At 33.4% G+C, this 25,055-nt stretch overlaps 1 protein-coding gene across 12 annotated transcripts in view; it reads right to left on the reverse strand.

Moving 5' to 3' along the window:
- The window catches only part of LOC134533970 (atypical protein kinase C), a 391,849-nt gene that overhangs the window by 37,813 nt on the left and 328,981 nt on the right, over positions 1-25,055 (reverse strand). For 6 of the 12 annotated variants that reach the window (XM_063371818.1, XM_063371826.1, XM_063371827.1 and 3 more), the window contains 3 exons: positions 23,652-23,832; positions 17,422-17,540; positions 15,750-15,919 (listed from right to left, as the gene is read on the reverse strand). In XM_063371818.1, the coding sequence (XP_063227888.1) occupies positions 15,750-15,919; positions 17,422-17,540; positions 23,652-23,832 (470 nt within the window). Of the gene's footprint in view, positions 1-5,240; positions 5,357-6,082; positions 6,199-15,749; positions 15,920-17,421; positions 17,541-23,651; positions 23,833-25,055 lie in introns of all 12 variants that reach the window. The other 6 variants (XM_063371822.1, XM_063371829.1, XM_063371819.1 and 3 more) reach the window with 2 other exon arrangements.

Genomic DNA, 25,055 nt, shown 5'->3' on the forward strand with positions numbered 1-25,055 from the left:
TTCGTACGATATCTCTACGTGAAACACATACAGTTCATTATTAGTAATTTCAATTATATTTCCATGAACATAATGAAATTAGTATAGGGCCTAGGTTGTTCACTGTTGAGTACTTCTGAAGTATTTTCATTGTGAGTTGACATACATACCAAATGCCATTCTTCCAGTAAAGTTACAAATAAGACAACAAGATAATATATGTATAATATATATAATATGTATAATATATATAATATGTATGTAGTACCATATTTTAAACCCCTATTAAATGAATAATAACTCAATCTCTTTTCTGGACTATTAAGTAATAGTTTTTGAATACTGTTATTTTTAACTTAAATAAAATGACAACTAACAAATTAGTAAAATATATATTTACGTGTGATATAGTGTGACAGTTTTACTTGGACGGCAAACGAATATATTAAAATGTCTATGACAATGTTAACTTTACTCATTATTATGGGAAGAAACAAAATGGGCAGATAAGCATATTCTACGCTGACATTTAAAAATGCTCAATTCAAAATGAACATTTCTTCCCGATGACAAACAAAAAAGTTGTATGGTCGCGAATAATACATTCGTATGGCATCACATCAGCGGAATATTCCCTTGGCATAAATGTGTGAAGTCTGTGACACAAAAACAAATGAACGAACAGCTTTTTTTTTATCGGATGTGCAATCGGAGACCCTTGGGGTGGTTGAAGAGTGTCAGGTCGGTCGCCAGACCAGATAGTAAAAGCTCAGGGGCTTAGGATAGAAAAGGCCTATCTCCAAATTATTAAGTATAAATGTTGTCATGAAATAGTTAAAGACTTGATTACAACCAGGTTTTTAAACCCATCATGATCATGAAGACACTGATCGGAAGGTAATGTACAATACATTTCAATGGCCTTTTCAGTTTTTGCTAAATAATTATAAATATAAGCAAAATTTCACTGTATCTGGACAAATCAAAATATTGATTATATTTTTTTCATCACAGAAATAATATATGATATGATAACTAAATTTGAAAAAAGCGGTTATGTTAAATGTATTGTATACTTTCAGTAGGCAAAATTTCTGACCCCTACCTCTTATAGACTTTGAGAAAAACTGCCTTTTAAAATAACATTGATATAGATAGGAGCGCAAATTTGTGACATGGCCTCTTAATGGTCCATTCCAAGCGTGCAGGTTTTACGCCGCCTTTAAAATTAGCGAGTGAATGTGCTTTGCAAGACCTACGTATATTTACCTATCATTATATAAGAAAAACTTCAAGAAATTGTAATTTTCATAATTTTTCCTGGTATTCTCTGACCAATTTCGTTACCACCAACTTAACCCAGGTTTCTAAACTCGCAGCAGGGAAATTTTGAAGAAAAAAATCTTCTTGGAATGATATTTCTCACTTGAAAACCATATGCATTTTATTCCAAAGGATGAAAGGGGGGAGGAAGAGTAACAGTAAGGCTTTATGTCCCATGGTATTTTCAAAGGCTTAAGGACAGGACTCCACTTATCATACGTGTATAACTGCATGGAACTGCTAGTGAATGACTGCAGCTTAATGAATAATTAATAGTACACATATGGTTTTTATTTTCCCACCAAACTGGCTTTTCTTCACATATTTATAAAGGGCTCATGGAATAATATGTTTAAAATATAATAACACAAAACATGAAATAACATTCATGTTTTTAATAAAACATAGTGATTCACCTATGATCATAATTGTAAGTCAACCTTATTATAGTGTGTCCTTTGGATGTGAAATCATTTTAAATTACACAAATTAACAAACAAAATAATCTGATTGGTAAATTATTATAACAATTATTAATTCATTATTAAAAAATTTCTTAATATTATACTTCTAAATTACGACAAACATAGTGTTAGGAAACGACTCGGGTAGCCAAACTTGTATAACATTGTTTATTACTGTTTGAACATGCAAAATGCAACATTTTTACTATGTTATTCAAATCTACAATAAATATCTACTTACATAATTATGTATTATGCAATCTCTAACAAAAGGTCACTTAAAACTAGGCTTGCCATAACTTCTCCGAGCCAAACCGGGACAGCGGATTGACCGGGGAGGGGGGGACAGCCCCTGGGAAAAATTATGTTAAAAATCAAACCTTGAAAATCCCATAAAGATAAACACATTTTTCGGACAACTTTTTTGTATTATGTTTTACATTAAAATTATTTACATTATAATTAGTATTAATATGTTAATAAAACAAAAAAAAGTTATTTCCCCATTCCAAACAGTTCATACAATTGGCTTGAAGTTAATTCTTTTAACATGTACTTTTTACTTTTAATTAGTTCATAAAAGTCTGAGCAATAGGGATGCAAATTTACTTTGCATGTTAACAAAAAAAAATCCCTGTCGTCTCCCCAAAACGTTGTTCATTAATGAAAATTTTTCTTTCTACAATTGCCGATGTACCTGGCAAACAAAACATATATATTCTAAAACCCTGCCAAGATTTGGAAAGTTGACACCTTGAACAGAGAAGTGATTAAAGAGCTGCGTATATTGGCTGGTAACCTGTTTTCATTTTTTAAATACATTTTTTGGCTGTTAATTGCCACTGACCGGGACACGGACAAAACCGGCTTGGACACCGGGACAACAGCTTCAAACCGGGACTGTCCCGGTCAAACCGGGACGTATGGCAAGCCTACTTAAAACTAATTTTTTTCTAATCAGAACTAAAGTTTAAATGTAGCAATGATATACCTGCTTTTGCCTATGTATAACACAAACATTAGTTTAAAAACATGCAGAAACAATACAAAAATATGGACATTGTAATTTTATGTTAAAACTAAGCGCTGTGTGCGTTCTCCAAGCTTTTAACGTATCAGCAATCAGAATAAGATGTGTAAAACTGTGCCAATGTTCATTTATAACAAAATACTTAGTAATTTAAAGGTTAGAATTTATTGTTTACACAAAGAATGGTAGGAAATTTTATTTTATAATGAAAAACCATAAAATCTGCTACAAAATAGTTTTTCCAGGGTGTTGTCAAACATTTTTCACTTGGTGAATAAAAAGCATTAATGAAATAGAATAGTTTGTTTAGGGAAAAAAATTACAACCATTAATAAACTTATTATTTGTTTATTATTAAAGATTCAATTTCGATTTGAAATTAATTTATGATCAAGATATAGCAAAGCTGCAATTATTAAATATTATTAAATGAATTGGTTTTCTAAGATTGATTAAAACAATTAACCCAGCAATTTTTTAACTCAATGTAATATTCTCTTGTAAATGTTATCAAATGAGATAGAGGGGATTCTATAAAGGTTCTGGTCTTCATACAGAATTCAAACAATATATCAACTGCCATATTTTCCAGCATGTTATAAGAAAAGAAATCTATGCAAGTCTAAAGAGTTTGAATCTGCTACTTATCTTGTACGACAGGTTGTTTTAAGTAGCGGTACGTGTAATATTACAAAATTCTAACCCCAAGGAGGTAAATATTATTTTACATTAAAAACAACCATAATTTCATAAGCTAATCTAGCAAAAATTATTACATTTGGTATGAATAATACCATATATATGGTACAAATAGTGTAGAGTCAATGCTCTTTTGTCCGGCATTCTTTGGATTGGCACATTCTGTACTATGACATCGACTTCACAGCTAGGTGTGAGAACATGAGAAGACAAAGTATGGTAATTCCTGTCTTTAAGATGCCATGTAAAAAAATTAAAGATCTGATGCACAAGAATTAAATTATAAGTGTAACCAGCACTATATTTTGATAATATGAATTGAACACATTTAATAAGTCAGTTTTTTAAAATTAAATTTGTTTACGCTTATGTATAAATAAATGAATTTTATTGCTTGTCATTTACATAAATGTATGGATGAACAAACCACAACCAAAACAGCATCGCTGACTAATGCACCAGACATTGTGACTTGATAACAAAACGAAAAAAACAAAAAATGTAAATGAAGGTTTCCAATTCGAGAGGAAATTTGCAGATGTGTGTTCATAATGTCACTGAACTAAAATGCTATTTACATGGCTCCACGAAGAACCAACAATAACCAAGGATTATAACAAATGTATGAGCTAATTGTCACCATTTCTGGAATAGAGATTTTTTTATTTTAATTTTCACCTTTTGAGTTGAGAAACATGTCATTTGGTAGGAATATGTATAGCCAATTTGATAAATTTCGGTTGTATGATTACGGTAAACACTACACGGTGTAGTGTTTCAGAAATATTGTAAATATAAATGGTTTACTCAAGGTATAGGACAACATCTCATAAAATTTACTTTCATAACTTAAGTTTGCAATCCTTTTAGTTGGAAGCTCATTAATATTATGATAAACTTAAGCCAATTTAATTTGGCCTACGCTTTCCAGACAGCTGATGCAATCGCTATGCATTTGATAGTTTACAATTTTACTCCATCTGCCTTGTGCAGAAGTTAGTTAAATTTGGTTTGGCTCCAAGCAGGTTGGATTTTGTGATTCATGAAAATTTTCTGTCTCTAGTGATGACAAAAGCAATGCAATATACCAACACTCATCTACGAGTTAAGGGTAAAGTTTTCTGTTTCCCGCATTAATTAAAAAAAAATTTAAAAAATCTAACTGTGCTTTTTAACTAAAACTGCTTATCTCCCTTCATTTTTCAATCTAATATTTGTAGAGTTTTTGTTAAAGGATTAACATTGCAAAGTTATGCATAAAGGCAAAGTGATAGGATTATGAACCACTTAGGTTCCTACTTTTAATCATGCCAGGAAGTTGGGACAGCACCCATGACCCACATGAGTGCTACAGAAAAGCGATCACAGCCACCAAGGGCCCTATTTGGAGGGCAATGAATCCATCAAATCAATGTAAAGAGTTAAAAATAACAAAATCATCAACAGAAAAAAGTGTTTTGGGCTCAAATCAGTTATATTAAAATTAAAAATGAGCTTTTTCTTATAAAATTAAATAATATGGTATTCAAATTATTATTTTTTCTCCAAATTTTAAGACAAAAGCTTGAAGTCATATTATTTTTGAATAAAATAAAGTGAATATCACAAATTAAAGTGATCCTGGCTATGAACGGCAGGCATCTTATTCTGATTGCACTTGCAGCAAGGCAGGCAGGCAGGCAGGCAGACTGCAGCAGCTCCCGACTGGTCGTGAAGCGAAGCGCAAAGGGCCGGCCAATACTCACGTGTCGTCCGGCGTGAGGTGCACCGGCTCGTCGGTGAACTCTGGCGGGAAGTTCGCGAGGTCCCGGTCGGACTCGAGCCGCGGTTTGTACGGGGGAGCGACCTGCTTCTGCTCAAGCTGCGGACCAACCAGCGATATGAACTACTCGGGGGGGCGGGATGCAGGGCGGACGGACAAACACACACAGCGGCTGTGGCTAAACTACGGCTCGCGAGTCCTGGGTCCGGCCTGGCGTTCTAGGGGCCCCTTGAGCAATGTAACTGTGCTGGCATGCTGACGTTTGCTGCTGGTCATCAATTTCAAAGTTTCACGTTCGTGGTACTGTTACTGCATACATTCAAAATTATTATTGTAAAGGAGTTTGAAACACATGACAAGAACAAGAAAAACTAAAATATGATAGAGAGATGATCCCCAAAAATCTCTTTAGTAATTTTATTCAAAGGGTCAGAATGTTTCTGGTTCAATAAATGTGATCATGTGTTCAGATTCAACCTTTGCTATGAATGAAGTTGTGGAAGATATGCCTCAAAGTACATAGGTGATGCACAAATCAATTTAAATCTTAAGAGACACTTCATTCTACAATTCTCAAAATGGAAATACATGTAAATTTTGAGAAAGATTCAGACTAATAGTTTGAAATGACAGTTTTTAAACAGACTTATATTTTTTGCAATTTCTCTGTCTTCAAACTTTGACGGAGAAGCAAACACCAGCATAAATTACATTCTTCAAAGGCCTGGTTAAAAAAAAAAAAAAAAATTAAAAAACATAAACAAACAAAACCAAAATGCAAAAAGAAGAACAATGGAGGCAGCATCACGGCGATCGGTGACTTACGTATCATCCGGCGTGAGCTGGACAGGCTCCATTGTGAACTGGGGATCAAAATTTTCCAAATCTATCTCGGACTCCAAGGGAGGTATGTAAGGAGGGATAATTTGTTTCTGGTTCAGCTGCAAGAAACAAGAAGAAGGAGAACACAGTGGTGCAGTGCGCAAGAGGCCAGAAAGTGGACAAGAGCATGCACAACCCACACCTGTACAGCACTGCCACAACCTACGCCACATGCCCCAGCACTAACAAGTATCTGCGGTAGTACTGATCATCGTGGGATTACATCCTGATTTCAATGTGACTCTCTCCTCAAATAACTATGACTATAGCAAAAGAACCACACTAAAAAATTTAATTATTACTTGGTACTATGTTATCTTCTGTACATGTGAGCAATACAAGTTAAAATGATTTGTCAATATGTTTGAAAAAAAAATTAAAAACAGTATGCTTGTTTGAAGAAATATTTGGAAAATTTGGTTTATACAAATAAAAAATTATAGCCCCTTTCGGCTTATATTACACAAAATATTTGCATATTTGCACCATTATCAAGATCACAAAAAGTAAATCTCAAAATAAATTTCTCCTGCAAAACAGCCATGGATATGAAGTGTGTAAAGAATAAATATAAGAGAAGCTTTAAAATGAGGGGTAAATCATGGAATTTGATAAAGGAATAAGGAAGATCTCGCAGACCGACAGAAAAACAGTCTAAAAAAATTATATATAAGATTAATAGCAAAAACGTTTCATCACTGAACATCATGTATGTGTTCCAAGAATAGTCCTCTTATTATAATCTACCATATTTACAAGAAATGGTAACTCAAAAACACAAATTCCATTTGACATCTGTTAAAGTGCAGCACCATTTTTTTAATACCTAATATCTACCACCACTTTGATTTATTTAAAATTTTTAACACACTTTTCATCTTATTTTATTTACTAGCTGCAATTTTTTTTACATAGATTATACAAGATTTGTAAAGATTTATAGATAATGTATTTCTCTAGCAAATGTAAGGAATTCAAAATGTTTTCATAATTTTTAATAAATGTAGTTATTTGTGTAATCAGTGGTTTGAAATAAACTTGTACAAATTTGTAAGAAACAAAAACACAGCCCAGTGGAATGTGAAACATGAGATGGTGTTTAGTGAATGAGAGGAAATCAAATGTACGAAATTCAAACAACGCACATAGGGGTATTTCTTAAATTTAGCTGGCCAAAAGCCGAATTCTCAGAATTGCACTCAGGTAAAAAAAAACGTTTCCTATAAAAGCTAAGTAGTTGGGCGACCTAACCACGTTGTTTTCATTTTACCCACACCATTTTACAGATGATAGTGTCAGTCGGAACTCAGGTATTGCTCGCAGTGGTTGTGTATACTCGATGTTCGTGCTTTAAAACTCAATATTTAAGTATTTATTATTTTATGTTCTATTGTGAAAAGATGAATTCTGGTTATGGATTCTGAAACTCCTGGTAAGTAACTTTGTTTTTTTAGTCCAAATATTATAATTTTATACACCACTTTTTTTCTTTTTGACTTTTAAAACAGGCTTTTAAATTCAGTTATTTTTATCCAAAATAGTAGTTTTGGGAGCCTTTTTGTTATACTGCCGGGCATTTCCCGGTTATGATGCTTATATATTCTCAAAATATAGTAGTTATACTTTTAAGAAATGTATTTATTGGTTCCAACTAATTCCTACTCCTCAATGTAGAGTGATTTCAAATTTATATTATGAAAATGTGAAAAAAATACATTTTATTTCTATTATTTCAGGACCTTCTGGAAATAGTTTGATGACTCGTAAGGTAATATTTGACATGATGAGATCACAAAATCATCTCAATTTTAATGGTTAATTAGAATACATCGAAGATTACTTGGTTTCACATAAAACTTATACTGAAGAACAAGTTATGGAAATAAAGCGTAATTTATCACGATTGAGATCATAAATAAAAAATCCCTGGGTAACAGCAAATTACAGAAGTGATTTATTTGTAAAAAAAACAATGAAAAGTGGTTGAGTGGAGTGTTTAAATTACCTGTATTAGTGGCAAGAAGAAGACCTGGTAGACCAACAAAATCCTTTCAAGACATTAGTGAGCGAAGCAAAAGATGCAAGACTGAGGGTATACGTTTGTCTGATAGCCCTGAGAAAATTATCTATGCAGCTGAAATGGAATTGAGAGCCCAAGGAAATAGATGTGCGTCAAATATACTGAAAGAGATTTCAGAAAGTAAGGATCGTGCTAAGGAGTACAGGAATTCAATTGAGTGTGACAAGGCACATGCCAAGCAAGTTTGTCCGGAGAAAGCACTAGCAATGTTTGTAGATGCTGATTTGTCAGGGACGCAATATGACAGAATCAGACAAACACCAGGAAATCTTCCCTGCTACTCAGTGTTTCAGCAATATAAAAAACATTGATATCCTTCCGATGAATCTTTCAACATAACTGAAACCTGGGCCGAAGTGAATTTACAAGGTGTTGTGAACCACACAGACTAAAGATTACTTTTACATTTAGAAGAAGTTTTGAAAACCCTTGACGATAGTGAAAATACTTTCCGGGGGTGTGATGGCTCACAACAGGCTCAGCTCAAGCAAAAGTTTGAAAATGATAGCGGATGCGACTCACACATTTTTCAAAGTTCTTTTGTGCCTCTGCGTATAGTAAATTGAACGGAAAATAAAATATTGTGGCAGAACGCAACTCCATCGTCACCGCGCTACTGTAGACCTATCCGTATGCGCTTTGTAAAGGAGACAGTTTACATAACGAAGGAAGAAATCAGTTATGTGGAAAGTGCGGCAAATAAATTGGAACCAACAGTAACAATTGGTTGAAGACCATATATTGTATAAAACAAGATGATGCTAACAATGATAGACTCAAAAGTGTGCAATGTGGCAACAGGCACAAAATATACAATTAGATGTTATATATGTGGAGCTACATCTAAAGATTTCAACGATTTGAATAAATCAAGTGAGATTAATGTAGATTCGTTGAAAATCGGTTTGTCTATTTTACACGCCAGGATTCGGCTATTTGAAAGCTTACTGCATACTGCTTACAAACTTGGCGTGCAATATTTACCCGATAAATCTTAAGCAGACAAACTTTTAAAAGAACAAAGAAAGAATTCAAGACGAATTTTAAAGCAAGTTAGTTCTCCGCGTAGATTTTCCCAAAGCTGGATCCGGGAACACTAATGACGGAAATACAAGTCGACGATTTTTTGAAGACCCTGAGTTGGCAGCTGAAATAACAGGCCTGAATGTTACTTTCATTCAAAAAGTATAAAAGTGATTCTTGAATGCATTTCAAGCGGTTACAAAATAGATGTGATAAAATTTCAAAAATTTACTAGAGAGACTGCAGAACTTTATATTGAACTGTACGGTAGGCATAACATGACGCCTGCCATGCATAAACTATTGATACATGGTTCTATAATAATAGAGAATGCCCTTTTGCCTATTGTCTGAAGAGGCAGCAGAAGCCAGAAATAAGCATTTCCGTTCACACAGACAAAATTTCGCAAGGAAATTTAATAGAGTAGACAGTAATACAGATATTTTAAATAGGCTGTTGTTAACATCTGATCCCCTGCTTGCATCAAGGCGAACAATGATCAAGAAAAAACGAAATTCTTTTATGAAGGAAACATTGGAAATCTTGATGTGTGAAGAAAGTTAAGGCTTTTTCCATTTAATATTTATATTTTTAGTTTTAAACTATTATTATAATTTTTTATTTTAATTTAGTTAGTAGATATGTATATATTTGACCACTGTAATGATTAGCCTATATAAATTTTATTTACAAGAATTTTTCATTTTCTTTCGCCATTTGTTTACGCTTTTGCCCTTTGCTACATTGCATTGCTGGAAATTAGAAGTGAAGATACTTTTGCATACAAGTTTTTATGAATTATAGATTATTTTCCAAACGTTTAAGAGCGATAAATAATTTTGTCCCGCTAGATTAGTCCAATACCCCTATGTGCAACGGCTGGATTTGTGAAACTTGATATAATTGAATGCTTTACTTAAAAGAGAAAATTAAATTGCCCTTAATTACAAAGTCTCCATGAGAGCATGAGACTATTTCCCATGACCAATATAGTTTGTGGTTTTTGCTTGTAGAAGATAAAAATAAAAGTAACAAACTATGATTACAAAAAAAAGTTATGATCTCATTTTTTTTGAAACTTTTTAAAAAAAATTTCTTAAAAATTTACCTTATGTAGCTCAGAAACTCACATTATTACGAAAGCTTCTATACTGCGGGTGACATAAAAGTGGTGTATTTTTTTCAATCAAATAATGATACTTTTATTTCTAAAGTGCAAACATTATAAGATTTATAACAAAATGAATTTAAAAATGTGGTGACAATAGTAAGTTGATAATGGTTAGTAAAGAATAATTCCATTCAAAAACATGAAAATAAGTTTTAGCAGGGTGTGCATAATAATAAATTTTTTTTTATATCTGATGATATATTAGAGAGCATTAATCTACAATCTGCTTTGTAACATCACAAGACAAAATTGAGTAGCCTTGAGGCTATCCAGTTTAAGGTTACCACAAACAATGGATAATATTTTACATGTATTTGACTGTCTCAGAAGCCAGATATTAGGGTTTTCCCAGTATAATGCGAGTCAAAACACACACTTACACATACACACACCACAATTATTTCATGCTCACGTTTATGGCACGTACACAACAGCATAAAATCACAATGTTCATGCAAATGCTCAACAAAACGAATTTTTATTTTTTATTTAATCTAAAAATGATTGTACAACATAGTTCCCATATATTTACTTCATTAATTAATGGACTATTGTAATGGGGTAATCCTCAAATATAAAAAAGCCTTCTTAGAGCAATCCCACTTACCCTCTTTTATCGCATAATCGTCGCACCCATATTTTAGGGCGTCAAAATTTGGATAAAAAAAACTCCAGCGCAAACGTCGCATGATGTTTTTGGTACCGCTATTAGATGCTGAGCGCTTTGTGTAGGTATCTTTCCCGTATAAAACGATCCATTTTAAAGTATAAATATAATATTTATTCAGAAATTACCGCATACTTATTTCAATAATGGAAATACGAAACTGTCTGAAGTGTAAATTTTCTTTTAAAGATTTTTTAAACGTTATAACCTTCATCTGTTCGTCTGCATCGCCGCGGTGTATCGCTTAAAAAATGTAGTCAGCGCTCGTTACAATCATTACTGTTTGATTATGTTGCTTCCCGTATAGAACGCGCACACATAGTCAAATATTGATATCTTGCCGATTGCATGCAATGCACGCTCTCTATCCAGAACAGAGTTAACTACATTTGATATCCCGCACTCTCGTGGTGTTTACTACGGTAGTTACGTGTTCGTTCGGCTTGCATTTGGATCACAGATATTGTTTTTCTATTTAAAGATGAAGAAAGGTTTTTGTTGCATGACTTATTAAATTAAATTGTTTGGCGTGCTCTTTTATACTTCACTTTGTAAATAAACGTACTTTCCATGAATGGGTTTTGTTTTTATGAATACTTTATCTAACAAAAAGAAATTTTTTCCGCATAATCTTTGCACCCCTACTTTTCAAACTTGATTTTTTTAGAATAAAATGTGTGACGATTATGCGAGAAAACATGGTAAGTTGAATGATTCTGCAATTAACTTACAAACAAACACACACTATCTGATCCTTTAAAAAATATTTGTTTGTAAGCAAGTCAACATTTTTTAGTCCCTTCACAAAAAAAAAGAAAGTTATGTAAAATGCAGGACTGAATTGTCTCTCCCGAAATGAAATGTCATAATTTTACGGCTGCCACACAGGATTCAAGAGTGGCCCAAGAAATAACTGCAGCTGGGATTTAGTACACAGTGAAAAAACTTAAGCCAGTTTTTAAATATACTTTTGCAACAATGCATTGAAAGAAAAATAATGTAAAACCAAACTACAGGTATGGCCAAGTTAGAAAGTGGGCTTCAAGGTAACTGAGCATTAAATGCAGAAGAAAGAAAGCCAGAGTCCAGATTAAAAAGCTGTGTCAAACAATCACTTAAATCACTTGAGTCTGTTTCAATATATAAAGGATAAGAGTTTTCACCACAAAAAAATATAAGCAATGATTTTAATTCTAACTCAATGTCCTTGAAACAAAACATTGGGCCATCACACCAGACAAAAATTTTGAATAATCAATCGCATACTAATATGCTATATGCATTTGTAGGGGTGTCTAGAATTGCTGTGTGCCTGATATATGTTTATTGACTTATTATACAGGTACAGCAATAACATTTAGAAGCCTTAATTCTGTGTAGTGTTCTTTGTCGGCACACAGTTTTTCTATCAGCGTTCACAGAGACAGGGCTGCCACATTGGCCACATTCCACACTTTAAAAGCAAATTTGTCCCACCCATGGACTGTGAAACATTACGAGGAAACAACATTAACATACACATCAAAACATTCTTGGAAAATACTGTGTCAACACATTTAAATGCTCATTCCACATATCTGAAGCAGGCAATGGTGTCACAAACAAGCCAACATCTTGCATGCAAAAGTCATGGACTTTAAGACAACAGATTACAGTCATCTTTGATAGTGGCCCACAACACATTCAGCAATTATCAATTGCATTTTTAACATTCATGAACAGAAAATGTCACACTGACCAGTAACACACAAGTATAAGGACACAAATCACAAAGATGCAACATTAGATTAAAAAAAAAAAAAACCATCCGTAGAAGTAAACTTTAAAGGTTCAAACACACACAGAACATGCAATTGTGTAGAGAATCTTTGCAAGGATTACAAAAATATGCTAGAGAGAAAGAAGCTATAAAGCACAATATTTTAAAATAATAACAGGGTTACGCAAAAGGTAATTTGGAGAGGAATGAAGATAAACGGGTATTCATAAACAATAAGAACAAAAAATTTAAGTGAAGTCAGTGATGAAATAAACTAACAGAAACACACTTGTATACAGATCAACACTGAAAATAATAGAAAGAAAAAAAAAAACTAAAAATACAAACAACATACATTAATGTATTAATAGTAATAAATTTCACTGAGATACAACTTCAGATATAATGATGAAAATAGTTATTATCAAATCATACATTTAGCAGAGTACAACGTGAATTCATTAATTTGAAATCGGTGGCAACAACAAAAATTGGCACAGCAGAATCATTTGATTTTCGAACAGACTGATCTCTCTTATTAATCATTTACCATTTCATCAAGTTCGACTCAAGGCATAGCTGGCCGGATGTATCAGCCAACTTCTGGGTGTGTTACAGGGATCTGGGTTTAAATCCCCAATGAGGCATGGAAGTATGTGGAATCTCTCTCTAAGTATTTACATTTTTTATATTTGTATGTCCTACTGCACCTACTCTACCTTCCCCTTACCCATTACCTAAACCGAGCATAAAGAGGGGAAGGCGGGGAGGTTGATAAAAAAATTAAATGAAAACATTTTTACGATAGGCTACTTATAAAATGTGAGCATTACCATTAACTACACACATTAATTACTATCATAATACAAAGACTTTTCTGCCTATTGTGTCAAGCTGCTGCATTTATTTTTAGTCAACATGCAAATGGAAATCTATATTATTTTATTTCTGTAGCGAACTTCTCCAGAGAGACACTGTATTGTACCAGACTGGTTTAACCCAGGATCCGGCAGTGCTCCGAGGAACCAACACACCTGAAGAAAAGTCGCTGAACTTGTGGCGTAGTCACATATTCCCTGCCTGTGGAGTGACAACCGCAGATTTGCAGCAAATCTGAGCTGGAAGCCTCATGGTCTATGGCCACTGCATTCGCCGACTCGAGTCCAGTGTCTTTCAGATGGGGAGAGGTGAGATACACTCTGGAGTGGGGGTTCTGAACATGTCATTCGAGCAGCACGAAGAACACAGTTTTATAAGCTCTTGTACACTGTCCGTTTAGTGCATTTTAAAAGTAGTTTTAGTCTGTTTATTTTAATTTACTGTAGGCAAGAAATAATTATTTTTACATCTTGAAAATCACCGGGGTTTGTAGTTTATCAAGAAGGTGTATTATTGTACAATCAAGCTCCTGCCGAATATCTGGTTACAGCTTAGATTCTGCTGAAAATATTTTTCAGGCTGGAAAACTTGCAGTTTCTACATTTGACATTGTGTCATACAGCCACAATTAATGAAAACATGGAATGTAAGCTAATGTTTTGCATGCATTCGCATTAATACATTGAACATGTAAACATTTAAAAATAAAACCTTTCAAATGAAATGATAAAACTAAATACACCAGACCCGAGGGTGGCTTTTATTTTTGTAACTATTGTAAACCTAGGCTAACAAACACTAAATTGATTGACAAATTAAAGATAAAAAATCCCTTTTGGCACAGCCTGATTTCGAACTACTGTACATATTTATTCTAATAACTTCTTGAACATTTAAAAAAAACTAATATACATAACATCCTACACGTTCTCCAAATACCAATATTCCAAAATGAAAAATAAAAAAGTTTTACATATTCCACGAAAATGTTTCCAATGTTTTAATTTCATGCATCTAAATTTGATTAGCTTAGAACAATTTATCATATTATGCCTACCAAGGTAGGAGTGAATTTTATTGACCTTTAAACACTATTTTTGAACCCTTGCTCTAATGTGTGTGCATATGTGTGCATATAAAAATTTGCTTTGGACCAAGGCTTAGGATAATTTTAACATGGTTTAAAAAATTTGAACAAATTTCATGGTAAGGAAGTATGATGAAATTAGCAGAAATTGTGTTTATAATATTGCTGATATAAATAAAATTTACATGGCTGCCATTAAACTAACCTTTCACTTCAGTATTATTTCCCAGAAGTTGTTACACAATGTGAAAAAAATGTTTAGTGGGATTTTAATAATTCTCATTCTTACTATTCAAATTTGATTTTCGTATTCACGAATAATTTGGTAATCTTATTCGTATTCGATTCAAACTAAAAAAAAATTATTCGCACAGACTTAGTTATTTGTATTGTCCTTAAGGTTCGGCTTTACCCTCCAAATTAAATTTTTGGTTTTTTTTTTGGCTCATTTCAGATTTTCATAAAGATTATAGAAGCAATCAAGTTGTGTGTTAACCAGCTATCCAAACTCAGAAAAGGATTATCTAGTGAATAACAGTCATGCAACTAGTTAAACAAAAACGGCAGATAACAAGTAGCCTGTATCTGGGAGGACATTCAATGCAGAAAAAAAAAAAAACTGTAAATTTCATATAACGGAACATCTGAAGAAATTATCCCAGATAAAAATTATAGCATGAAAATGAGGCAACATATTGTGGTGGCAAAGGGGAGAAGGGGGGAAGGGGGGGGTTGTGGTGGTGGTGAAACAAAGCCTTTAGTAGCTCTCATTGTGGTTATCAGCTTTGCAACAGATGCAGAGTAATTTATGTTAATGTGTTATTTCCTGCTAACAAACCTGTATAATTTCAAACACCGCTCCACATTCTGCAACTCATATTCTGAAAACACATTCAAAATACGAGATGAACATGTACTATGGATAATTATAACCAAGCTCTCACCATTTCCCAATCAATGCTCTTGAAGAAGGGATGGTTAACAATATCGAGGAATCCAGTCTCACGATGGCATCCTAACCTATCCGCAGGGTTTTTGTTGAGGAAGCCTTTTAGAACAGATGCAGCCTTCACAGACAACGACCGAGGAATACGAATAGTCTTCTCTAGGATAACTGAAAGCACAAAAAAGTACAACTAAACATACCGATAATACACAGTGAGCTTAAAGTAAAACAAAAATAGCATGCACGTATGTTATTTATGAAAAAAAAATTATTTTAAAACTAAGAAGAAAAATTACATAAAAAATAAACTAAAGATAATTTTTCAAAGAATAAATTTCAACCGACATCTACACTATGAGAAACAAAAGCATAAATACTGCTGCTGGAACCTATGATTAATTACTCTTATTTACTTAACAGATAAATACTCTTACCTATATATTACAAAATTTTATGACTTTTACGCCTCAATTTATGTTCTCACATCAGTGCAAGGCCAAGTTACAGTTATTACACTCAAAAATTTATTTATACACTTATGTGATTAGATTTGCATGCAATAATAGTTATTTTGTACGATTTATGTTATTTCAGAACAGACGATAACCTTTCAGGTTTAAAACATTCATGTTTGGCTTTCAGAAAAAACCATGCATCCTTATCTGACGTAGTCTTAACCCAAGGGTCCTTTAGTGGCAAGGTTGTATGAAATGAAGCCATGAAAGTATATTGAGTCTACAGATACTAACAGAACATAATTTATTTATTTATTTAAAAAAAAAAAAAAAAAAGGAGCCAGTCTATCAGTACTCGCCAGTGATGTGTAAACATCTTACCTTGGTAACGAGTGTTCTCATCTAGCAAATAAACTTATAATATGAATCTCAAGAGACAAAATTTAACGTAGAATACTTTAAAATAATGCCAAGCATGATAAATATAGCAAATTGTGTTTTCAACTACATTTTTGACACGAATAACACATTGTTTCCACACCTGCCATTATAATTCGCTACCAGAGCAGCTACATCGTATCAAATAATTCGATTTTCAAAGCAAAAAGTTAAACTATATAATGAAATGACTGCGATATATGTGAAAAAGACTTGAAATATACTACATTCTGACAATGGGCCTGATTTTCGACAAGGAATTTTATTAAAATACGGTCCATATTGTTAAAATTCACTAAACAGTTAATACTATAATGTTTACCTTTGTCTCTATGAACTCAAATTACGTCATTTGCCACAGGTAGTAGCACTTTGGTCATACGTTCCCGTTCCATGCGATTAACAAATGCCAAATACAGAGAGCCAAGATGTTTACACATCAAAAAACATGTTTTTTGCAATTTAGTGGAGAAAACTTCTTTACTATGATAATTTATAATGTGCAAGCATTCACGCAATCACAGCTCGTACTGGCAGCTAGGTCAGATGGCCAAGAAATTAAGGGAAATCAAGAACTTTACTTTGAAATTGGTTAATTTTACACATGTTCGAAATCTTTTTCAGTCTGGTAGTGTCATACATAACCATGGAAACCAAGAAGTAAAAGAAAATCAATACAAACAGGTTTATGTTCCGATAATCATTCTCCATTATTCTCATAATTTATTTATAGAAACACATTTCGAGTTGAATCATCAGTAAGGAAAGTGTACAAACCTTGGAAGAGGTAGTCTTCTGTGTTCTGATCAGGGTTTTCAGACGCCCCCGCAATGTCGAAGGGACTCCTCCCCGCAAGCATCTCGTACAAAAGCACACCAAGTGCCCACCAATCCACACTGAAACCAAGAATATGCAATAGCCAATAGGGTTACCAACATTTCTGAACACAGATTGTAACTAGGCTTCAATTTACACACAAACAAACTAAGTTTTTCCCCAGAGCACCGGTTTTTGAGGGGTGGGAGGATTTGAAATGTAAGGAAAAAAAAGACATAAAAAAATTTAACATATGGTAATGTTTTGATTAAAAAAAAAAGTAAATACTACAATTTAAAGCACAACAGAAGGCATGTAATATTCCCTCACTTGCCATAGGAGAACACACATCAGTTTAGAATTACTCATGCACCACACAATGCGTGTAAGTGTTTTATTGTTCTTTAGTGCTCAAACATTTTCTTCAGTTGTATGTAGCAACAGTATAACATTAGTATGGTAATCTTTTAAATTTATTACATTTTAACACTTTAAAATTTATATATATATATGTACACATAAATTATTAGCAATTGTTTCTTCATACGCTGAAATATGTTAATGAACTACATTAACACCGAATCATGCCTCTTATGGTTACCTATAAAAGGTAAGGTATTTTATGTAAGATTGTGTCGTAACTGCACGAAACCCTTTCTAGAGCTCTGGTCCCACCGAAGACTTTCCAAGATTTATAGCCAAATAGGCATGTTGATTATCAATCAATTCCTATAGATGAAGGAAAAAAGCATTTATAAACCTACTTTATAGTTTCTATTTAAATTTCTATAGCATTTATTTATTAATTAATGTGGATTTATAATTTTTCAGGTATTTTAAGATACATCGCCTTTTTAACACGTTTCTTCAAACTCACTTTTTTTTGTTAGTAATAATTCTGCACGATTTACACATCAGAAAATTCATATCGCTCATGAAAAAGTAGCAACGATATCATCATAGATGCACTCATAGGCCAGTCAACAAGAGGCAAAGTAAGCACTTTTTACCAGCAGACCTGAAAACTTGATACAAGGGTAATTCGAGGACGCTGTATCGAATGGTGTTAATTTTTTTGAAATCGGACGTGAAGTTTTTGGAGAAAAAAGTTAAAAATTGGTTTGACTCAGTTTTTCTCAGAATTTAGGGATTTAAGCAAAAAAATGTTTCAAACAAAAGTTGTGGAGAATCAAAAAACACATTAAAAAGGTTCCCAGGTCCATCTTCGTATTTGTGAACATGAGCGAGAAACAATGGAGAGAAAGTAGTAAAGCTGTTAATTGTAAAAGAGGGGCTAGTGTGCGGGCGAGCGTACGTGTGAACTAAACACAAATGAAGGGTCTTCTGCAATTCTCGGGCCTCTCTGTTATGACTAGCCAGTGCGACTGAGAGACGAAACCATTTGTTCTCTCTTTCTATTGTCTCACGCGTTAGCGAGTAATTTTCGTCTTTGGCCTTCGAGTGTCGTGTGTTCTATATCCTTATCCTTACTAATTATTATTATAATTATTGTTTTATTATTATAAATGTGAATGTGAGTTTGTTTGTTTGTTTGTTTGTTTGTTACGCTTTCACACAGAAACTACTCAACCGATCATCATGAAATTTTGTGGGCATATTTTCAAGGATATAGTAAAGGACATAAGATACTTTTTATATATAAAAAAACAATTTTTTTTCCGAAGGGCAAAAAAATTGATTTTGTATGTATGATCGTCTGACTGCGAGTTTGAATTATTTTAATGAAATTTAACGCCATCTGGCATTTCAATAAGTAAATTAAATAATTCGCCAATTTAATAATATAATACCAGCGGTCAATTTACTATTCCATTTTATTTTTCTGAAACCGCCAAGCAGAACTTATTCTTTTTAAATTTTTGAGGTTAGGTGTCTATTTTCTTCAGTGATCGTTGTTTGGACATTGATGCTGAAGGTTATATTTTATTTCAACTTTCAAGAGAATTTTGTAATTTAGTGAAAATGATGTGGATCTAATTTTTTTCCAGACTTGCAGCAAAATTTGAATAGTGATCGGTGGTTGTATGCAAGAGCAATATTGGCGCCAAAATATTTATATCGTTAATAAAATCTACACTTATATTTTAAAAGAGGTGCAAGGGGAAATGAAGGAGTATTTGTCAATAGATACATTCATGGATACAGAACAAAGAACATCATATCCTTCCGAGTTTTTAAATTCACTTGAACTTTCGGAACATATACTTCAAATGAAACTAAATGTACAAATTATGCTTATACGAAATCTAGATGATCCTCGACTATGTAATGGAACGAGGCTTCAGATCACACAACTGGGGCAGAATATTATGTAATTAATTTTTTTATTCTACGTTAATACTTTAATTTTTAATCCTAACATTTTAAAAAGTTCATTTTTTTGTAATAGTGAAACATATTTCAATAAAGCATGTTTTCAGTTTTTTAAGCTAAATTGGATATTAGAATTTTTAAATACTGATTATTCCTATCACGCAAAAAAAAAAAAACAATTACCATATTATTTTATTTTCTTTGCAATGATCTTTGATACTTAGGACATAACACGAGCGAAACCGCAGGTAAAAGCTAGTATCTATATATATCGGTGTATAAGCGCACTGTTTTAAAATCGAATCGTGATGCTTATGGCACGTCGTTTTCTAATTTATTTTCAAAAATAGTGAACCATAAATAAATAAAAATACAACAATATTTCATTTTAATAGAAACTAATAGTTTCCTAAACCATATATATATATATGTAGAACCCTCTACACCTGATGGCCAAAGACAAAAAATACTCGCTAACGCATGAGATAATAAAAAAGAGAGGTCTGTCTAACTCGCACTCTCTAGTCATGACGGAGAGGCCCGAAAATTGCAGAAGACCCTTTGTTTGTGTTTAGTTAACACGTACGCTCGCCTGCACACTAACCCCACTTTTAAAATTATGCTTTACTACTTTTCTCCAATATTTCTCGCTCATGTTTAAAAATATGAAGATGGACCTGGGAACCTTTTAAATGTATTTTTTTATTGACTTTTGTTTGAAACTTTTTTCGCTTCTAGATTCTGAGAAAAACTGAGTCAAACCAATTTTTAACCCTTTTCTCCAAAAACTTCACGTCCGATTTAAAAAAAAATTAACACCATTCAATTCAGCGTCCTCGAATTACCCTTACATCAAGTTTTCAGGTCTACTGGAAAAATGTGCTTACTAAGCCTCTTGTTGACTGGCCTATCATGTTAGGTTTGCGAGACATGCTTCACGAAATTATAGCTTGAATTCATCACAGGACAACCTTTTCCAATTGCATCTTTCCACAGCAATCAATATATTGCTCACAAAGAGCATCATTTTACTGTGTTCGCACGTTGTTACAGTCTATGTCCATGGCTTCAAAATTAATACACAGAAATGACCAAAATGAAAACAAGCGTGCAAATAATGATGATTTGCAAATTCGCTAGTTAGTGATATTACAGCGTTTCGTCGCCAATAAAACTGTTTGTAGCATTTATTGACAAGTTTATCATTTAAACAATTTTCCATCTTCTATAGTGGTTGTTCATCCTTCTCTCTCTGTGTTCTCCACTTCCCCTCTTGCGAACAGCATTTGGCTTTGAGCATGTGCGAGACAAGCACCTTCAGTGCATCTAAGAGCCTGCAAACTCTTTATCCCTCTCATTATTATTTTTTGATTGAGTCAATAAGTTAGGATTGGAGCGTGAAAAAGTGGGATTTTATCAAGGTCTTTCTGTAAGTATTAGTTCTGTTTTTGTATGTTCCAGTTTCAAAGTGGTGATACCATTTTTATTCAAGTTGTTAATTTCCCTGTTCGTTTTAGGCAACATTTCAGTTTAGGCTCTAACCATCAAAATTTACAATTGGATTCAAATGCAGTTTTCTAATTGTGTTTAACTTTGTTTTTCTTGTTCGACATTGTTATTTATTTTAATGATACCATGATCAATCCCAAGAGCTTAATACTGATGTTTAACTTGTTTTTGGAATACTAGTCAATTTCATACTTCCACTTGGTGAGAATCACGATTTTTGTTCAGGATCGTTGTCTGGAACTGATGAGTTACTTAATAATTATTGTATTTGCCACCCATTATCTAACACACAATGCTCAATTGTAAAATGCACAATTGAGAGTTCAAGTTGTCACTAGATATGTGAGCAACTATGCTTGTCCTTATTGCTGTTACATACTCGTAATTTCAGTTTGCTTGAAGCTTTTTGTATATTTTTATTTAAGTTGCTGGCCTTTGTAATGCTGTTCTTAGGTGGTGTTTGTTTTTTGTAAATCAAACACTAGCATTTTTAATGCACATAAAATTTTTTTTTTATCTGTGAGCCAAATATATATTTTTGGTCAACTCACTTCATGTCTTTACTAGGGACGGGTCAACCAAATCCTCAAACCCGCAAATACAATCAAATATTTGTATTCCAGGGATTCAATATTCAAGAAAAAAGATTTGAATAGAAATATATATTAGAGAAATAAAGTATATCAATAAAATTAAAAACTGGTAACCTCTGAATTTTACTGGGTGAGTTTTTCTCTTCATACTTATCTAGCTACCATTCCCCAAGGTATTTTACTTTTAACATGTAATCATATAAATAAAATTACAATATGTATTGATTCTGGAAACTTAGTTCATGAATGAAACATTTAAAGAGTTAAATGTTTCAACACTATAATTAATATGTTTCATTTCTTGTACATTATTTTCATTTGGATCCTTGAGACCTAGACTTGGATTTGAGGGGTATATTCAAAGTATTCTTTCGGATTTGGATTCGAGAAAATTGGCATTTCGTCCATCAATAGTATACACCTATCCCTCATTTAGCAAGACTAATTCGTTACTAAAAATGTTTGTGTTATTTGAAATTGCGTATTCTGAAGCATTAGTTTCCATAAATCGCAAGGCTAATTTATTTAAAGTGTTCCAAAATCGTGTAGGAAAATATACTTTACGTAATATGAATGCGTTGAATAACACTCAACTCTAAATATGTCACACCATTTATCTTTACATGCCTCCCATCGTACTTTGTATGACAAATACGACATCACGTAACGGGAGATACGTAGTTATGTACTTTATTGTCAGTCGGCTGGCTGACTTGCCCGCCCGGGCGTGACCTTCAACTTATGTCGCTTACCTTTTAATTTTTCAAAAATTAAAGTGCTTATTTGCGTATCAATACCTGGTTCACACAAATCCTGTCAGGCCAATGATTAATTTCTTTATTGCAACATTCATTTAACAACCTCTTCCAAGTGAATCATCTGTTAATTTATGTTCCGGTATCTAATGTCAAATATATTCCCGCTAGTACAACCAACAGCATCAGACTTATATAAACTTTTGGTAAGAGTCCTTATTTCGTACGATTGTGCGCACAGTTGACTTACTTAAAACTAAAGTGCGACCAACATAAGCGTGGCCTTCATGACAATCTGTGCACCGTAATACTTCTAGTTTTGTCTCAAATACTTGAACACGATGCATTATGAGTGATCAAGCACGTACAGATACCGGCAGCTGAATGGGCAGACATTGCTTTTGTTTGAATGAATTCCTTTCCACTGACTAGACTAAGTTCACGGCCCTGTTTGTGGCCAGGCAACAACGGTTCAGCACGGCGGCATACGCGCGGATGTAAAAACATTTAGTCCTTTACACTCCATAGCCGCAATTTAACTTGCCATAGCTGATGTTTGTACAACAGCTGAGAGCATAGACAGACCAGCGCGTGCATCTCTTCCCCCCTATTTTGGCTAACTGTACCCCACAGCACATCTGTTGTTTACAGAAGTTAAAACAGACTTCATAGCGACGTGCTCGACATTTTTTTTTGCCTGTCGAGATTTCGTGCTAATTGAAATTTACAGACGTGCTATTCAAGACTGGGGCAGTCAAATTCACATCACGCTAAATGAATCCGCGCAATCTGAAGACGTGCCAAGTGAGGGATAGGTGTACATAAAATAAAACATTATTTGTAATTAGGCACAGCTTACTATCCTTCAGCGCATGATTGGAACACCGCCTGTTGTCTATAAGTGCCAATGCCCCATTCATCCTTTAAACATCTGGGAACTTCTATTGTACGTTACATTTCAGTCTATGAGCAAAGAGAAAGTGCCCAAGCGCCAACATACCTGAAACCATAGTCCTCGCCACGGAGTATTTCAGGCGCGATGTAGTTGGGCGTCCCGCAGAACGTGGAAGTGGTGTCGCCCGGCCTGATGCCCTCCTTGCACATCCCGTAGTCTGTCAGCTTGATGTGGCCCTCGTGGTCGAGGAGAACATTGTCCAGTTTCAAATCTCTGTAGATAATACCTGCACAATCGCACAACATGATCACTAGGCCTGTGAGAATACCAATTCTATGGTTCGAATCTAATTTGAATATGAATAGTGAATACAAAATCAATTTCAAACAGTAAAAGTAGAGGAAAAAAATTTTTTTTTACCTTTTTTTATGAGGGGTTTGAGCAACAGCATTCGGTATTTTAGGTTAACAGTTACAAATACAGTGTAAACTCTTTATAACGTCACTCGATTTAACGACAAACTCCTTAAAACGTCCAAATTGCTTGACTTTGGCTTGTTTACCTTGTTTGCTATACAATAATACACACTGTGTTGCGTCCACGCTCACTGTATTTAACGACAACAATACGGCATTATAAATCATTAAGCAGTACTTTCTAAGTTGTCGAAGTTGATAAGAACTGCAGCTGTGTAAGTTCTTTTGTTTGCTGTTTTGTTGTTGTATTATCTAGCACGTGTTTACTTCGACTAACGTACTGGAGATTCTAAGAAATTTTGTCTTTTGATTTTGTATGATGAACTTTCAAATGTTTACCTTAGTCACTAGACTTTTGTCAAGTTGTTACACGTTATCATTATCGCAGTTGCTTACAGACTTTCTAACTGTAAACATGACGAGTCAACGAAAATCTTTGTGTATTGACGATAAAGTTTTATTAATACGCTCAATAGAGGCGGGAGAAAAGATCAGTGATGTTGGAAGACGCTTTGGATTTAGCCAGAAAAAACGAAGAAAAACAAAGAAAAAATAACAGACTATACGCAATAAGTGTTGTTATTTGTATGAATATTAATGTTCGTGAGTAAAATGTGTACTATAGGCCTATTAGTAAATACATATTATTATAGAATAGTAAAATTATATGTATTTTTTATTTCTCTCCATTTAACGACCACTCTCTATAACGCCGAAAAATGCTAAGTCCATTAAATGTCGTTATATAGAGTTTACACTGTACTAACATATACTACGTTTTGAAATTTTTGGAAATTTTTTTGGTGTTATGCTAACTTTTTATTATTTTCTTAGTTTCAACTTAAAGATTTTATATTACACACTATCTCGCAGTCTGAACTTAAGCCAATGCTATTCACTGTGAATATTTAAAATAAAAATTTGGATAATTACATTAGGCCTATTAGTGTATTTTAACCATCTACGATAATTTATATTGTGTAACAATGACTTTTAACCTCACAGTTATAGTTACACGAGGTAAATACAGTAC

The sequence above is a fragment of the Bacillus rossius genome, chromosome 7 (genome assembly GCF_032445375.1).
Source record: "Bacillus rossius redtenbacheri isolate Brsri chromosome 7, Brsri_v3, whole genome shotgun sequence".
NCBI classification, from domain to species: Eukaryota; Metazoa; Arthropoda; class Insecta; order Phasmatodea; family Bacillidae; genus Bacillus; species Bacillus rossius.